Source organism: Canis aureus, chromosome 5, assembly GCF_053574225.1.
Source record: "Canis aureus isolate CA01 chromosome 5, VMU_Caureus_v.1.0, whole genome shotgun sequence".
In the NCBI taxonomy this organism is placed as follows: domain Eukaryota; kingdom Metazoa; phylum Chordata; class Mammalia; order Carnivora; family Canidae; genus Canis; species Canis aureus.
Window position 1 is genome coordinate 48973304 of NC_135615.1, and position 17019 is coordinate 48990322.

The following is a 17019-nucleotide window of genomic DNA, read 5'->3' on the forward strand; positions in this document are numbered from 1 at the left end:
CATCACAAACTATATAATCTCTAACTTTTCCCAACGTTCAGGCGCATGGGATACAGGAAAACATTGGCCGCCTTCTATTCGTGTTCATAGGTCGTGACTAAGAGAAGTAGATTTTCGAGAAACATTGATGTGGGTGTACTTTTAAGTGGGAGGAATTTCATGTTCCAGTCTCCCTGCCGAACACCTAGAATATTAGAGACTTGGGGAAGTTTGGTGCTTGACTCCTTTTAAGAGAGAACCATGACTCGAGGTCACAGTGTGATACATCCCTGACACGAGCGTGTGATGGAACAGGCATTGAACAGAGGGGAGCAAAACAAGCTGAAGTGAAAAGTTCAAAGGCATGATGGCATTCTTACAAGTGAGGCGATGGAGGGTTATTAAAGGGGAGCTTTTAGAGAGGAGGTGGCTGTGAGCTCAAGCTCTCTCTTGTGCCCATTGTCAGTTATAAGACACACCTGCACATGCACACACACTGCTTATTTATGCTTCATATTGAATCTGTTGAGAAGTATTTACTCTCCTTCATCAGAATACTGCATTGTGACATATATCTTCAGTTCTTTAGCAACAAACTGTCACATCACCCTTGTGAAACCCTGGTCAGCCCAGAGGAGAGGGACCACTGAATGGTGATGGAGAAAATCCTGATTTCAATCACAAATGTCTATAAGAATTGGGAAGACAATATGAAAAGGCAGGTCAAGGAAGCTGCGTTTGAACAAGTGTTTTTGATTAAGGTTTGTGTCAGCCCAGAAGTCCCTTTAAATTCCTTTTTATTGAATAATTTCCCTTTGATCCTTGAGTAACTAAAAGAAAACCCAGCGCTTGACATGACTGTGGGACTAGAGCCCTGTTGGAGGATGCCTTTGCCTGACTGCTGGCAGGGGCTCTCACCACACAGGAGCCTCACCCAGCACAGTTGTGAGCATGCTGTTTTCTACACCCGCTCCCTGCCCCCCATCCTGGGAGAGGGGGTATGCAGGACACTCAGCTGTAGCGGTCATTCCAGGTTGTGCTTATTTCTTTGCCTGTCTTTGACTTCACAGACACTTGTCAGGAGACATTGATGACAATGTAAGAAGATGTTGGTTAGCTCAAGAAAATGACCCTGGAAAAAGGGCAGAGGGACCAGACATGGGGAATGGTGATAATTCAATCTCATCTTCTCTCCTGGTTCCATCTGTTAGGAATGATGTAAAAATAATTTTTAGATGCAACCAAATCATTGAATGACACTAAAATTGGGACAAATGAGAGCAAAATTAGAAGGAAAAAAAATGCATAACTCTTGAGAGAAAGAGGGAGAGAGAGACACCGACCCAAGAAAGCAAAGATTATTTAAACAACGCTGCCTGTGTTTTTAAAAACCATATCAGTGCAATTTACCCGAATTCCCAGTTTCCATATTTAAATGTCTGATCAGTCATTCCGTTCCAATATAGACATGATGTTTGAAGGCCACTTTGTGATGGTTTTACCCTGGTTCAGATTATTTGCAATCCAGGGGGAAAATGTGCATTCTGTGCGAAAGCAAACAGAAAACATATCTGAGCACAAATCAAAAGAATGATTACCACACTCTACGCTCTGTACCCATTACTGGGTCCCCAAGGCTCTCGTTCTGTTTGTCTTGGCACTTTTTCTTTAGCTGCCTTTGGTTGGGCTGGGTGGGAAGAACAGCCACCACCGCCACCCACAAAACCCTCCGCAGAGAAGGAGGGCAGTGGAAATGGATAACCCGGAAAGCTGTGACATCCTTCAAGGGCTCCGTGCTCTGCACTTCACGGTGGGGGAAGCTGCCTGGGGACAACTCCCAGGGCTCCCATGGAGGTCTCTGCTGAGGTCGTGTCGGGAAGTGCCTGACCATCGGCGGAAGGGGCAACCCCGCTCTCGTTTCATTCTCCAGCAAGCTCTTGTTCAGTGGATAATGAAAAATGACATTTGCACAAAGTGGAGTGAAAAAGCATTGTTTCTATAGCACATTATGCTTTGCACCGCTCGGGAGACAACATTTCATATCCTATAAAAAGAATTATCTATATAACTCACTGTGCATGGTGCAGAAAAGTTGCAATGCATCTTTGAAAGAGCTGTCTCCACATGAGGGGAAACATTTTTGTCTCTATCCCACCCTCCCAACCCCCGGCCCCGATAGAATAGCCTGTGTTTATAAGCCAATCCTCTCGACCCCTTAATGATGACCTAGAGTAAACATCTGACATACACTAGCTTTCAAGCTCTCCTGTGTTTAGGCATGAATTGTTCATTTCTATGCCTTTTGTATTCAGTCTGAAGGAAAGACAAATGATACAAGGGATGATTTACATTATCAATGGAGGCAGAGGTTATGTCTGTGTTTATCTGATCCTCTTTTATTGTATAACAACCGGTGAGATAACCAGCCTGGTGCACAATGACCATTTAGTTTGAGCCACCCACCCACCCACCTCATTTCCACATTGACTTTAATTTTAAAATTTATTAAAAGGACAGGCCCTGGAATTGTGAGACTCCTTTGGTTCAGGCAGGCCTGGGGGACCAGGTTTAGCATCAGGCTTCCTCCACCTAGCCTGTCAGGGTATCGCCCCTGGGATGTTCCTCTCTAACTGCACTAGGAGGATTGCTACTCAACTCTCTAAGGATGATGTTGGTGCCCAGGTCAGGTGGACTGTCTTCTCAGCAGAGCGTTGGGTATTTGGAACGAATCACCTAGCATGGGAAGAGACCACAAGGAGTGAGCATGAGCCTGGAGAAGAAGTAGGCTTGCTTCTCTTTGGAGTAAGTTTATAAGAAAAATGAAGTCATCTTATGAACCATCAGTCTAGCCAGGAAGAGAACTTCATGAAGTCAACCATAAGCCACCAGGACGACCTGAACCACATTTGAAGAGAATGTCCCAAGACCTAAGAATCACGAAGAATCCCCTCTGGAATGAACTCCTATTCTCATGTAGTAGGAATTGATCTCTGAAGGAAGACACACTTCTTAGCTGTCTGGGGTGTGTCTGGCCTCAGATGCATCAATCATGCAAGTTGCCTCGACCTTGGCTGCAGACATTCCCAGGGAACACAGGGGAAACAGGTGGTGGTTAGGGCAGGCGTGCTGCAAGAGAAGCCCATGGAGATGGAGCAGTGGGTGTGGGGGGTGGGAAGAAGATATGATGGCCCTATATCCTACATATGAGGTCCCGAACCCTCCTGAATCAGCTCAAAGAATGTGGGGGGAAAGTTTCAGTCTGGATCAGATGGAAGAAACACACTCCACCTGGTTGTTGTGACGGATTGCAGCTATAAAACCTGGACAGAGTGGATGAAGACTCTGAAAAGTAAATCATAGCAAGTAAATTGGGGAAGAAGACCAGAAATCGGAGTACCACGGAATTGGTGGTGAGCTTACCATTTTTTTTTCCTCTGTTCACCCCCATCCTGAACTCAATGCAGCCAGAAAACTGGAAGTGGCCTCCAGAGAGCAGGCTGGGAGAGCTCCAGGAGAGCTCAAGGATTGGGGAAAGAGACTCCTAATTCTCAGAAAGAGTGCAAAAGCCATCATTTCTTTTTTCTTTTCTCTGTTCCCTCACACCCCAGTCCCCAAGCAATCCCTTAATGGCAGCAATGGGAGCAAGGGAAGCAATAAAGAGCAGAAATCAATGAAATTGAAAACAGAAAAACAATGGAGAACATTTTAAAAAGCCAAAAGTTGGTTCTTTGCAAATATCATTAAAATTGATAGGCTTCTAGCAAGATGAAATGAGAGAGGGAGAAAGAGGAGAGAGAGAGGACACAAATTACCAGTACTAAGAATGAAAGAAGATATTGCTATAAATCCCACAGACAATAAAAAAAAAAAAAATCACCAGGGAATACTACAGACAACTCTATGCACATAAATTCAACAACTTTGAAAAACTGTATCATTTTCCTTAAAAAAGCCCAAACTACCAAAACTCACCAAGATAAGCCGAATAGTTCTGTAACTAGTAAGGACACTGGATTTGTGGTTTAGAATCTCCTGAAGAAGAAATCTCCAGGCTCAGATGATTTCACCATTAATTCTTTCAAACATTTAAAGCAATTAGAGTCACTCTGTATAATCTCTTCCAGAAATTAAAGGGGATGGAACACTTTCCAACTCAGCTCGGGAGGCTAATGTTAACCTGATACCAAACAGGTCCTCTTGTTTCATTGATTTCTGTTCTTATTTTTATTACTTTCTTTTTTCTGCTGGCTTTGAGTTTATTTTGGTCTCCTTTTTTCTATCTTCTTAAAATGGAAGCTGAGATTATTGATGTAAATACTTTCTTCTTTTCTAGCTTTTCCTAATGCTATAAATTTCCCTCTAAACACTGCTTTAATCCTTTAATCTGTATCTTAGAAAGATGACATCAAAAAAAAAAAAAAAGAAAGAAAAGAAAACTGCAGATCAATATCCCTTATGAAGGGGATCCCTGAGTGGCTCAGCGGTTTAGCGCCTGCCTTCGGCCCAGGGTGTGATCCTGGAGTCTGGGGATCAAGTCCCACTTCGGGCTCCCTGCATAGAGCCTGCTTCTTCCTTTGCCTGTGTCTCTGTGTCTCTCATGAATAAATAAATCTTTGAAAAAATATATCTCTATGAAGGACACAAAAACTCTTCAATAAAGTCTTAGCATGCCAAATCCAGCAATTTATAAAAAAATATTCTACGATGACCAAGTGCAATTCACCATATTAACAGTCTAAGTTAAATGTAGGGGCGCCTGGGTGGCTCAGTTGGTTAAGCCTCTGCCTTCAGCTCAGGTCATGATTCCGGGTTCCTGGGATTGAGCACCACACTGGGCTCCTTGCTCAGTGGGGAGCCTGCTTCTCCCTCTCCCTCTGCTTGCCACTCCCCCTGCTTGTGTGCTCTCTCTCTCTCTCTCTGTCAAATAAATAAATGAAAATCTTAAAAAGGAATAAAGTTAAATGTACTCATATCATCACCCCACAATCCCACTCCTGGGTATTTACCCTAGAGAGGTGAAAATTATGTTCTCATGAAAACCTATCCACGAATGTTTGTAGCAGTTGAGTCCATCACAGGTCCTCCCTGGCCCCATCTCTTTAGGGTGCCCCAGGGCTCCTCTTCCTTCCCTTGCTCCCTGTTCCCAGGCTCATGGTGCCTTCCTGTCCCCCTCCGTATCTCTGCCATCACCAGGCTGTGGCCCCTCACCCAGGCCTATCCCTGCCTGAGGCTATGGCTTCCATCTGCAGGATTCCACTGGGTTTTGCTTCAGTGCATTCAGCAAACCAACAAAAATCAAAAACAGGAGCCATCTTGATTTCTTCCCCCACTCCCCCACCTCCGTGAGTACTGCTGTGAGTACTCATCACACTCCATCCGAGACCTAGTCACCAAGGCCATTGCCGTCCTGGGCCAGAACTACTGAGGCCACTGATATTCCCATGTCCCTGCTTCAACTTAGTCCTTGCAATCGTCTGTTCTCAACCTGGCAATCCATGTTGAGATGTCATGTCATTTCTCTACTTGAAATCCTCAAAGTCTTTCTGATGTGTATGGAATAGCAGGCCTTACTCAGGCCTACATGGGCCTCTGGAGCTGGCCCTTGCCTGCTTCCCCAGCCTCGTCTCCTTCCCTCTTTTCCTCCCACACCCAGTGCCAGCCACCGTAACCTTTGCTCTTTCCAGAATATGTCAAGCATATTCCCACTTGAGTGCTATTTTCTCTGCCTGGAACTGGCTTCTCCCAGAGATCTTTATGGTTGCTGCTTCACAGAGTTCAAGACTCAGCCCTAAAGTCACTTCCTCAGAGAGAACTTCTTTGACCTCTTATTTTAAATAAGCCTTCCCCAGCCTTCCAGTCTCTCTCTATCCCCGTAAACTGATTTATTTTTTCTTAGCACTTAACCACCTTGTGCAAGGCTCTATTATGGATGCTGGCTTTCCATTGCAACATCAAATTCAAACTCTTTACTGTGGCCTACAAGACTGTGACCTGGTTCCTGCCTCCCTCTCCGGCAACATACCCCTTAATTCCCTAGGGACAATCTCCTTTTGCTGCCCTGCTCCCTGCTTGCTCCCCTCCAGTTACACTGACTTTCCTATGTTCCTGGAACATTCTAAGCATGCTTCTACCTCAGGATCTTTGCACTTGCTATACCATCTCCCTGAAATGCTGCTTCTCCATATAAGTGCGGCCTGCTGAAATGTTAATCAGAAACCTTCACTAAGCATTGTATGTATATAAAATAGTAAACCCTTCATCATTTAGTACCCCCCTTACCTGATTTGTTTTTCATAGCATTTGTAACTACCTGGTTTATGATATATACATATTTTTTTAGGTATTACCTGTCTTTCATCAGTAGGCTAAGAGAGGGACTTTGTTTTGTTTGCTGTTGTCTTTGTGAGTCTCAACTTTGCTCACACCAATGCCAGTTCGAGGAACGTTGGGTGCAGGGAAACATCAGGAGTCTTAGGGGGCCCTGGCAGCTTGGCCATTGTTCCTTGTCTGTCTCTCTCCCCTGGCTGTAAGGTCTATATGGACGATGGCCAAGGACCAGTGCCCAGTGCGTAGTGGATGCCTGGGGATAGTTGCAGACTGAACAAACGAGAGAGGCCTTTGGTTATTTAAGAAGGATTTTCCAGTTTCTAAGAGAAACTTTCCATGTTCTAAAACCCAAATGCAGAGTCATGGCATAACCTGGGGGTATGAGGTGCCTGGGTGGCTCAGTCAATTGAGCGACTGACTCTTGATTTCAGCTCAGGTCGTGATCTCAGGGTCATGAGATGGAGCCCTGAACCAGGCTCTTCAACTCAGCATGGAGTCTGCTTGAGATTCTCTCTCTCTCTCTCTCTCTCCCTCTGCCCCTCCACCCTCACACGTGTGCATGCTCTCTCTCTCAAATAAATAAATCTTTAAAAATAAATCAATAGAGTAGCTAATTTAGAGGCCCTTTCTGACATCTTTACATTTGCCCTTGACTAGTAAACACTTTTTGATGGCCTTCTTTTGTTCTTGTGATAATGATAATGCATCCCTAACATGGCTTCTATGTGCTCCTTGGCCACACAGCCTCCTGAGCTCCTTCCCACATGCTCTGGGCCTCAGCCACACAGCAGTTTTTTTCAGTCCCTCCCGCATGTTCATTCCCTCCCTGCCCAATACCTTTGCCCATGCTTCTTCCTCCTGCCTGAACACTCTTCCAACCCTCCACCCTTCCTTCCCCTAGCCAACTCCTCTTCACCTCCCATCTCAGCTCCAGCCTCACCTTCCCTCTCACTCCCACCGGTGGGCTGGGCTCCAGGATGTGCTCTCCTGCACTCCACTGATCGCCGTTGTGGTTTGATATATGTCTATATGATTATTCAGTAAGGGCCCCGTGAAGGCAGCTGCCTTCACCCCCCTGTTGTATCTCCGGGAAACCAACATGGAATTGACTTTTAAATAAAGATTCTTTGAATGAAAACAATTAATGAAATGAAAGCTAATAACTAACTTTTCTATAGAGTCCCAATTTCAGGAGAAGGCAGTGAAAGCAATTATGAAAGCAAAAGGCAAAGTACCCCATCAAGCTCCTAGCCCCATGGTGTACATGGGATGGGGTGGGGACAGGCAGCTTCAAGGGGCAGAGAGAGGAGAGATGGACTTCAGAACTGTTAACACCTGCCCCTCCGACCTGAGCGGGCTTTCTCATTGTTTGACAGTATAACAGGACCCAATCTTCAATCCAATAATACAGCAGGTGCTCAGACTTTTTTTTCTTTTTACAACATTATGTGGAATTCTCTTTTTGCCTTTCTACTGAAAATCAAAGGATGAGAATAAAGAATAGAAGAGATCAGCTCAACATAAGGTGACCTTCAAGCAGGCAGCTGTGTCCCACTATGAGCTAGCTGGCCTTGTGTGTCAGGTGGGGGAAAAGAGGTTTCTAGAGGCGCAGGCACCTCTCCTTGTCAGGGATGTTATGGAGGGGACTCGACCCTCAATAGGGAATGAGGGGTCTTCTTTCAGTGACCTATAATGGGCCTTTCCACCTGGAACACCCACGCTTTCTGTTCAATCTTGTCCCTTGCCTAACTTTCACTGGGAAGAACTAAATCAGATCCTGCAACTCCTTGGAATAGCATGGGGGATGTTTAAACTTGCTGATGCCTAGGCCCCACCTGTGACCAATTAAATCAGAATATCTGGGGTAGGGTCCAGATGTCAGTATTTTTTAGATGTTCCCTAGATACTTCTGAGGTGCGGCCAGGGTTGGCGACCACGGTAAGGATCTTAACACAGTAGGCTGATTTCTTCCATTCTTCCCTGTTGTTCATTCTGCTGCTTGGCAGGCGGGCTCAATGATATTGGTGTGTGCTGTAGCAGACTTCTGGGACGGCCACCAGTGACCCTGCCTTGTGGCAGTCCTGCCCCTTGACTGAGGGCTGGGCTCGAACTTAGATCAACTAACCATGCAGAGGAAAATAGCCAAAGCAGTCAGGACAGGAGGGTGGGGAAAGTGAAATGAAAAGCCCAGCATTTGGGTGCTCAAACTATGGTAATCAGTGACCTCTGCATCCTCAGGCCCCCCGTCCCCACCCCTGCTCCATCTCTAGCCTCAACCCAGTGGGGTTGGTTCAGGGCTGACGTGGCCCTTGGTGCTCCCAGCATCCTCGATAGAAGCTTTCTTCAAGGCTTCTGGCTCTGCCCTCCTCCTTTTCATTTCCTCCTTATCTCCGCTCTCTGCTCTGAACTGGGAGCTGGCATCAGAGCCTTTCTCTCGCTCAGCTAGAGAAAAATCCTCCTCCCAAAGTAGAGCCAGTCAGAACAACGCCCTGCACTGTACAGCCGTAAGAAGCTGCTTATCTAGATCGTTATTACGCTCGTTAGTGGGGTGTGAGCTCAAGCACCAGGGCCAAGGTCTCGTTGATGCCCTGGCTCTGGCTGTGGGCTGCCCTGGCAGAGCCAGTGTGTGGTTTCTGAGAGGGGAGATCAAGGCTTCCTGACCCCTGAGAATCTTGGCACTTTGTTAGGGAAATTTGGACAGCCGGGCCCCTGGGTTCCTGCTCCCTTAAAATTTCCCCAAGCATCAGAGGAGCTGCTATGGGGACTCTATTCCATGTCCCCAGTTCCCCCTACCTCAGAGGTGCCAGCAGCCCTTTTGTTGGTTTGGCTCTCCACTTAGATCATTGAAGCGATTTCAGGTCCAACTGGGCAACGCTCAGCATTTCATTTATGTCTTGGCAAGGTTACCATGTTATTACTTAACTGTGCTGCTGCTACTCAATAAGTGGGAACTGATTGAAATAACCACAGGAGTTGCTGGATTCCCCTAATTTTAGCACAGAGTTAAAGCTCACTCCCACAGTTGGAAGTTAAAATAGGCTCCCAGCCCACAGAAATGCCCACCCACCACACTTAATTGTCACACCACTGATGCCTGTCATGGAAGGAGACGTGGAAGTCTGCAGAACTTTCTTAGAAGCAAGGTTCTTTCCCTTGGCAGATGCCTGAGGTCATTTTGGCCAGGCCTCATTTCTTTCAGACCCTCTGCCTGTGGAAATTTGCATGGCTGCTTTAGATAACTCCTGTTTCCTTCCCTGATTTGTTTAAAAGGCAGTCCAAGCACAGGGTATGCAGTAGAGCAAGGAGAGAGAACAGAAACTTCTGTTTGGGGAGGGGAGGGTGCCTCTTTCAATGACTCATCCCTAGGAATTCAGATGTGTGGAGGGCTGTGACCTGAGCAATCAGGGCAATTTGGAAAGCAGAGTGATGATATCTAATCCAGGCCGATGTCCTTTCTCCTGGTGTCACAGCAATCAACTGCCACCCAAATGCCCCAACTCGCAGAAAAATTTGGATTAAGTGGCCCCTCGTGTAACTCCTCACAACTCTGTCCAATTTTTTTTTAAATTCTTACTATTGAAAACTATATTTTCCTAGAATTTTGAAGGAATTCTATGAGGTGTTCTTTCTTATAGCATGCCCACTGCTCAGTAGTTCTTGTCACTGTGCAATTTTGTTCTCTGGCTCCTATCTTAAGTCACAGTCTGCCCTTCACATGTTAGCACAGCAGAGCTCATCAGACTGTCAAGGGCAAAGTAAAGGACTAGAGTGGGGAGACTTTGAGAAAGAGAAAGGCTTTATTCATGACATATTTGCTGAGAGAACCCTGGGCAGCTCCCAGAGTTATATCAAGTCTTCTTGGCCAGCCTTGATCACTTCACGACTACCCTGTCCATCGTCATGGCCCCTCAGCTGGACCATGCGGGAGCCTCCCAACACCCACGTTGGTCATTAGTGTCACATTAACCGTCTTTAAAGACACCTTTCCCCGTGCCGTTCTCCTTTCTGTTGCCTGTAGGATCAAGTCCAAATCTTTCATTGAAGTAACTGGTTCCTAAAGACATGCTGCCTTTGTGAAAACTTTTTCCAATCAGCGTCACCATTTCCTTAGCACACCCACTTGAACTTATTTTGAACACCTGTTTGAATTTGCACTCCTCAAATGCCGTGTCTTCCCTCGTCTTGCCCACATCGCTCAGCCCCATCGGAACTTCTTGTCTGTACGAGGCTCAGCTCATCTCTGCTCCTCTAGGGAGCAACATGCAGGGATCTCTCCACTTTTGGATTTCCCCAAGTACTTTTTGCACCATTATCATGCTGGTATTTCTTTCTCCAACTGGACTCCTTGAGTGTCCTAACCCTTGTAACTATTTGCTAATGGATTGTTATCATCAGTATTTTGGGCACTCAGAAGGGGTAAGAGAACATGGATCCAGGAAAAGACAAGGGAAACACAAAAGGATGGAGAATTTTATCTACAATGTGATGCTTTCATTGTTAGCTGAGTGCTCTCGAAAATCTTTAAAAATTCCCACTTTGCCGTGTGACAGAGGTCTGCTGCTGGGGTACTGGGGACACTTGCACATGGAGTCAGTCCGTGCCTTTCAGGAGGTGACCATGGCATGAAAGAGACTTGCGCTGGTTCATCTTTTTCCTTAAAGCTGCAAGGAAATCAAGTCCATGACCATACTGACTCACACATGTAGTGAATCAGGCCAAGCTCAGGACTAAATGATGAAAATGAAAATTAATCAGGGACTCCCATGGGTCTCACATATGGCAGTTTTGAATCTTTATTTTTTTTTCACTCATAATTGTTTTCTTACTCATTTTCTTTGGTTGAATACACAACCACAAAAAAAATCCACGAGGCGGTGGTGGTGATAGAAATGAATAAACCCATGGAAACAGTGAAATATCTACAGACCTAAGATTAGGAAGGAAGGAAACAAAGGCAATTTCAGCATCTCTGCGAGGCGTGCACACCTTTCCTTGCCAAGACCCCTAGATCCGGTTGTGAGACTAGGTGCCAGGTGCTTCCTTGACTCACTCAGAAAGCAGGCTGTGGACCTCTGGTGCTGTTGAGGTGAGTTATATCTGGCACACAAACACCATATCCTGCTCCTCCTTTCTGTCCTTCCCAGAAGCGATGAAAATGAGCAAGTAGTTGAGAAAAGAGAGAGATGGCTTGTTGCCTCTTCTTAATTCACAGGGATTTAAAATCAAAACACTTCATGGTGTTATAACGTAGGGTTATGTCCCCTTTATTGAATTTTTGTGGTAAACGAAACCACAATAGAAAAGAAGCAATCATAAAGAACATCCTGCCTCAGAACATCATCTTCCCTGGTGGAGCATCACCACTTTAATGCATCGAACCCTTTTCTTTTCACGTTAGTTAACAAACAGCATTAAGCGTGACTCAAGTCAGATTTTGAAAACTTGTCTGGTACCTTTCATTAAGAATTGAAAGCTGTGGAGGACTGTTGCTCCAGGAAACTTTGCTTGACATTTTAATAGTATTACCTCAGCAAGAGCAGAGAACATCCACGAACTTAGATTTGAACAAGGTAAATCACGAATTCATCCCAAACTGCCTTCTTTTGAGTGATGGGGTGGTTTTTACATGAAATGTCAATGTAGCTTCTCCACTTGACATAAAAGTCCTAATTAAAAAAAAAAAAAAAACCCTAAACTGCTGCTCAATTTTTTTTTTTTTTAATCAAGCAATTTCTGTTTTATCTTAAGTGCTTTTTGGAAGAGACTATCAGGAAAGGACTGGAAAGTAGTTATCATGACTAAATCAGCTCCTAGGGGGTGGGGTAAACAACATTGGCAGTGAGGGACCTCAGAGCCCCGGGGACCTCTCAGATGAATCAGATTCCTTCAGTTGTTGGACACGGCCCTCTGGAAGGCACACCATGAGTTAACATGCACCAGAACAGCTCGAATGTACTACCAGCTGGTAGTTTACTCTTGTACTGGAAGGCTGCTTTTCTTACACACAATTCTTTGTTGTGCTAAAGAGGCATAAATGTATAAAAGCCTAAAAGTAAGCCTTCAGTTTCTTTATGCCTGGCAAAATTGTCAGCACAATGTGCCTCGAGGACGTATCCACCATGCTTGCCTTGCAGGGTCGTTGTGAAAGAATTAGATCCTATGTAAGAGTCACCCCATACACGTTACAGTCTATAAAGGACTGACTTATCCATTTTCTCAGTTGAACCTCACAACATCAGTGGGAGGCAGGGAAGGCAGATATTATTATCTCCTGAGAGGGGGTGACCCCGCTGCTGCAGCATATGTGCGGCTTTTGCTGTAGGAAGACTGTTTATCGGTTGTATTTTCAAGTATTTTATATTGTACAGGGGTGTTTATTGCAGCAGTGTTTATAACAGGGAAAAATTGGAACCTACCTGAATGTTCATCAACAGGGGCCTGATTAAAATATAGCAGCGCCCCTACGCGGGATACTATGCAGCTGTGAGGAATTTTGAGTTAGAGGTTTTAGAAGTAACTTCATTAGTGTTGAAGTTTGTTCATTTATTTATTTTCAAGATTTTATTTACTTATTTGAGAGACAGAGAATACCAGTGAGGGAAGGGACAGAGAGGGAGCGGGGAGAAACAGGTTCCCCGATGAGCAGGGAGCCCGATGCAGGACTCGATCCCAGGACCCTGGGATGATGACCAGGGCCGAACGCAGACACTTAACTGACTGAGCCACCCAGGAGCCCCTGACGTATATTTCCTGGGCAAGAAAATTATTCACAATATGTTTGAGCCAGTAAAACAATGCCGGATGATCCCTTTGTGATAAGGAAAACTGTGCGTGCTACACGGTGCTTCTGTGTGCTGAGAGTGTGCGTGGTATTTGTTTCCTTATGCTCATCGATCATTTTGAAATTTTAATGTTACTCAATATTGACAAGTCAACATTTTCAATCGGCTTAGCTTTGGGGATGACAATGGGACAAGTAAGGCCCTAACCTTGGCCTTCCTGGGTAGAGCGATCCCCTTGCGTGTGAGTGTAGCAGCCGTGGGCCTGGCTGGGACCTGAGTTGGACCCACCGGTGGAAAGGTGGAGCATGAGTTAAGGCATAGTTGGCAGGGGTGTGGAATGGGGAAGGGCAGCAGAGAGGGGTGGGGGCACCCCTAGGAGCAGCGGGAAGCCACTCCCCGGAGCCCAGGGGCAGGTGCTGTGGAGGAGGGATCCCCTCGGCAGAAGCTGCCGTGGCCAAGGGTCACAGCCCCTGTCAGACACCGGGGAAGCAGGGAGGAAATACTCTGACCCCTTTTCTCCTGCCTTCTTTTTTTCCCTGCTGCTGCCTCCCGTTGCCCGAGCCCAACAGGAAGGAGGGAGTCAAGGAGAACAGTTCACAGGGGTCAGTGCACACAGATGGGGCAGAGGAGGGAGGAAGCGGGTCTGGTGATGGGGACGCCTGGCCCACGCAGGGGGTGGAGGCCCCAGTGGCAGCCCCCTGAAGAGAAGGGATGTCTCCTCTGGAACGGAAAGCAAGAGCCTGTTGGGGCACTAGGAGGTGAGTGACCTGGTTTTTCTGCTTGTGCTCAGAGCTTCAGGAGCATGGGGATGGGATCACAGGTCACCTGGCCCGAAGGGAGCATGGAAATTCTTTCTGGACTGTTCCAGAGAGAGAAAGAGAGAGAGAGAGAGTTGTGCATCTCTCCCCGTTGCCCCCACTGCCGGGGAAAAGTAGACCCACATCACCCCTACTGTCCCAGGCTGGCCCCTGCTGTCCCAGCTCTACGCCCCAGCCCACAGCAGGATAGCAACGCCTCACACTTATGGGGCAGGCGGCCAGCACAGTGTGCTCTCAGCCCTCCTCCTGATGAACTCACTTCCATCCCTCAGCGAACCCTGTGAGGGAGGTGATGTTTGCCTCCTAATCCAGTGGCTAAGAGCAGCACCGTGGAGCAGACTGTTGGGTTTGAGTCCTGCCCCTGCCATTCCCCAGCTGTGTGACTCTCTTCTCCTCTGTAAAATGGGGACAAGAATAGTGTATGGTTCAAGGGATCATTAGGAGGAAGATGTGAGTACATGTATGAGTCAAGAGTTCTGAACCGGGTTGGGCACATCGCAATGTCGTTAGTTCCCACATAAGGAAACTGAGGCACAGAGATGTTAGAGTAGTTGCCTCAAGTCACAGAGCTGATAAGCAGCAGAGCTGGGACTCTGACCAGGAAGTGGGGTTCCAGTGTGACACAAAAGGGCCACTCTTTCCCTCCCTGCCGCTCTGAAGCCGAGGGGATCACCTTCTTGGGTTTGAAGTGGGTCCACACTCTCTGCCTGTGCAAGATGCAAAACAAGTCCCTCACATTTCGGGACACTCTCGCCACCGTGCAGGTAACAGTCTGCAGTCTGCAGAAATCTCATCCACCTTTCAAATCTCACTTCCTCCTGGCTCACTTCCTGCAGGTGTGTGGACCCCCCCACTCCCCACCCCCCACCTCCGCCCTGACAGCAGGCATCCGGCAGATAGGGGTGAGTGAGTGGCTGCTTCGCAGTCTCACATTCCTGGAAATCAGAAGAAAGAGCAGAGTTGTGAGAATCTGAGGGTCCAGGTCCACCCAGGGCGGGGGCGGGGGGGTGTCCTCAGTTTCCAAAATGTGCATGCTGGAGAGCCATGGCAACTATGCATTCCAGTTCAGCTCCCTGCCCTGGGCTGACGGAGAGGATGCGGACAGGCTCCCTCCTTGGACAGAAGATGTCAGGGGCACTGCCGTCAGTTTAACCACTCACCTGAGAAGGGTCAGGAGCAGTCAGGGAGGGCCATGAGGAAAAGCCAGCACCAAATGTTGAGGTAACTGAAAGAGCTCAGACTGGAATTCACCAGTTCTTAAAGCCTGGGCCATACGTCCCACAATCCCTCCTGCTCTTTGGTTCATTTCTTGGAAACAAGCTTACCTGCATCTCTTTCATGGCTTCCTCTTAGAGGATTTATAACTAGATTTTTCATCAGCTTCATCTTTCCTTTTACAGTGAAATATGATCAGTTACCACCCACAAGAGAAGCTGTGCCACCAACACGAATCGAAAGACCCCACGTTGCTGGTCTATAGGATGATTTTCTGGTGTATAGGGAATGTGGCTTCCTTGGAAGCACCTCGCAGGTACAGTACTTAATGAACCACCAGTTCCTTTTGGGCATTGCAAGCAGGCCCCCTTCCTCTGGGCAGATGGCAGCCTGTGCCAGGACTCTGCTTGGTGAGGGAAGGTCCACCCACTCCCCAGCCAAGCCCCCTGTGCAGGGCTCACCCGCACAGCCTACCTACAGACCAGTGATGGGCATTGCATCCACAACTAGAATCTACCATAACCTAAGCAGAAGCCTGATATTTTGGGCTCTTCAATTTTTTTTTCTTACCCGAAAACAAGCAAGCAAGCTAGCAAACAAATAAAAAAGCACCTTGTTGTCCATGTGAGTATAGATTGCTTGAATTACAGCACATGGACATCTCACTTCACGGGAAAATAATGTTTTGTGAAGTCTGGGATAGTGTCTTAGCCTGGGTTCTCTCAGAAAGCAAAACCTGAGACAGGAGGGTGATGGAGGTGGTTGATTTGGGAAACACAGGCCCCAGGATTGAGGGGGAATAAAAGATGTCAAACAAGACGGAAAGGAAGTCAATCCAAGGTGTTTATTGAGCTGGTTCCTGGTGGGGTCAAAGGGGCTCCAAGCTCCTTGGACATTTGAAGACCATCCATCCTCTCAAGGAGAGAAAGTGAGGATGGATCACTTCCTGGCTCCTGGCACCAATCAGTCAAGGGTTGTCCCTGGGATGTTAACTCCTCAAACATCTAGATGTGTACATACATCAGAATGGTTGAGTCGATGGTAGTGTTGGCAGAGACACTGGGTCAGGGAAGGCAAACCCATATCCATTTCTGGTAAGGCTGAGTCAGTGGTCCTTCGAGGATAGAGGGTGTCTGATGGAAAAAACCTACCTCCAAGTGATTGGCTGGTTTCCTCAAGGACCATCTGCCATATGGAGAGTTCCTTGCCAGTCTCTAGTGACCAATATGGCAGTTCCAGTGATTCAGTACAGTGGTTGCTAGACTGGTCGTGGTGAGATGGCACTCATACTGTTGGGGCCATGCAGATGCTCTCTCTCTGACCTGTGTCCCCTCTGTCATGCAAGTCCCAAAGGGGCTAGGGAGAGAGGCTGGCTGGCATCCTCAGGACATCTTTCCACTTAGTGGTTCAGTGCCACCCTTGTAGGGGAGGTGCTCTGGTGGGCCTGGATTTGAATTGGAGATCCAGGTGCTCTGTGCCTGGTAGCATAGGTCCATCTGCATGATTTTCTCCATGGTCTCTTGTCTCCAGACTTCAAACCTTTGAGGTTTCCAACCCAACCAGCAAGCCATTTGCCATGGCCCGTGGGTCTAGATATACCCGGAACTCAGACAGCTTCCCCCACCTGTAAAGTGAAGGAGCAAGTGCATTGTTCACAGCTCTGCTCGTTGGGAGGAGTGACCTTCACTATTCCTCAGGGCCACTCTGCACAGGGCTCTAGTACGGTGGTCCAATTATTGCTGGCACTAACTTGTCAAGACAACCCATCTATGAACTAGGTCTAAGTTTTGTTTTGTTTTGTTTTGTTTTGTTTTCTTCATTGGTTGGCTGTAGGGAATTATAAGGCCTTAGGTGTGAACTGAGCAAGAGATAGATAACACAGGAATCTGAGGCAGATG

The 17019-nt window shown here is 47.0% G+C and overlaps 1 protein-coding gene and 1 long non-coding RNA gene across 25 annotated transcripts in view; one reads left to right on the forward strand and one right to left on the reverse strand.

Moving 5' to 3' along the window:
- Positions 1-577: 577 nt before the first annotated feature.
- Positions 578-17019, forward strand: part of LOC144314148 (uncharacterized) — a 145307-nt gene continuing 128865 nt past the window's right edge. For all 20 annotated transcript variants that reach the window (XR_013379848.1, XR_013379850.1, XR_013379854.1 and 17 more), the window contains exons 1-2: positions 578-740; positions 15307-15437. Coding sequence is in view for 13 of the 20 variants with exons in the window: in XM_077897947.1 (XP_077754073.1) it covers positions 15313-15437 (125 nt within the window). In the remaining 7 variants the exon portion in view is untranslated. The remainder of the gene's footprint in view (positions 741-15306; positions 15438-17019) is intronic.
- The window catches only part of LOC144314150 (uncharacterized), a 33955-nt gene continuing 32868 nt past the window's right edge, over positions 15933-17019 (reverse strand). For 3 of the 5 annotated variants that reach the window (XR_013379877.1, XR_013379875.1, XR_013379878.1), the window contains one exon: positions 15934-16745. This is a non-coding gene — a long non-coding RNA (uncharacterized LOC144314150). Of the gene's footprint in view, positions 16746-17019 lie in introns of all 5 variants that reach the window. The other 2 variants (XR_013379874.1, XR_013379876.1) reach the window with 1 other exon arrangement.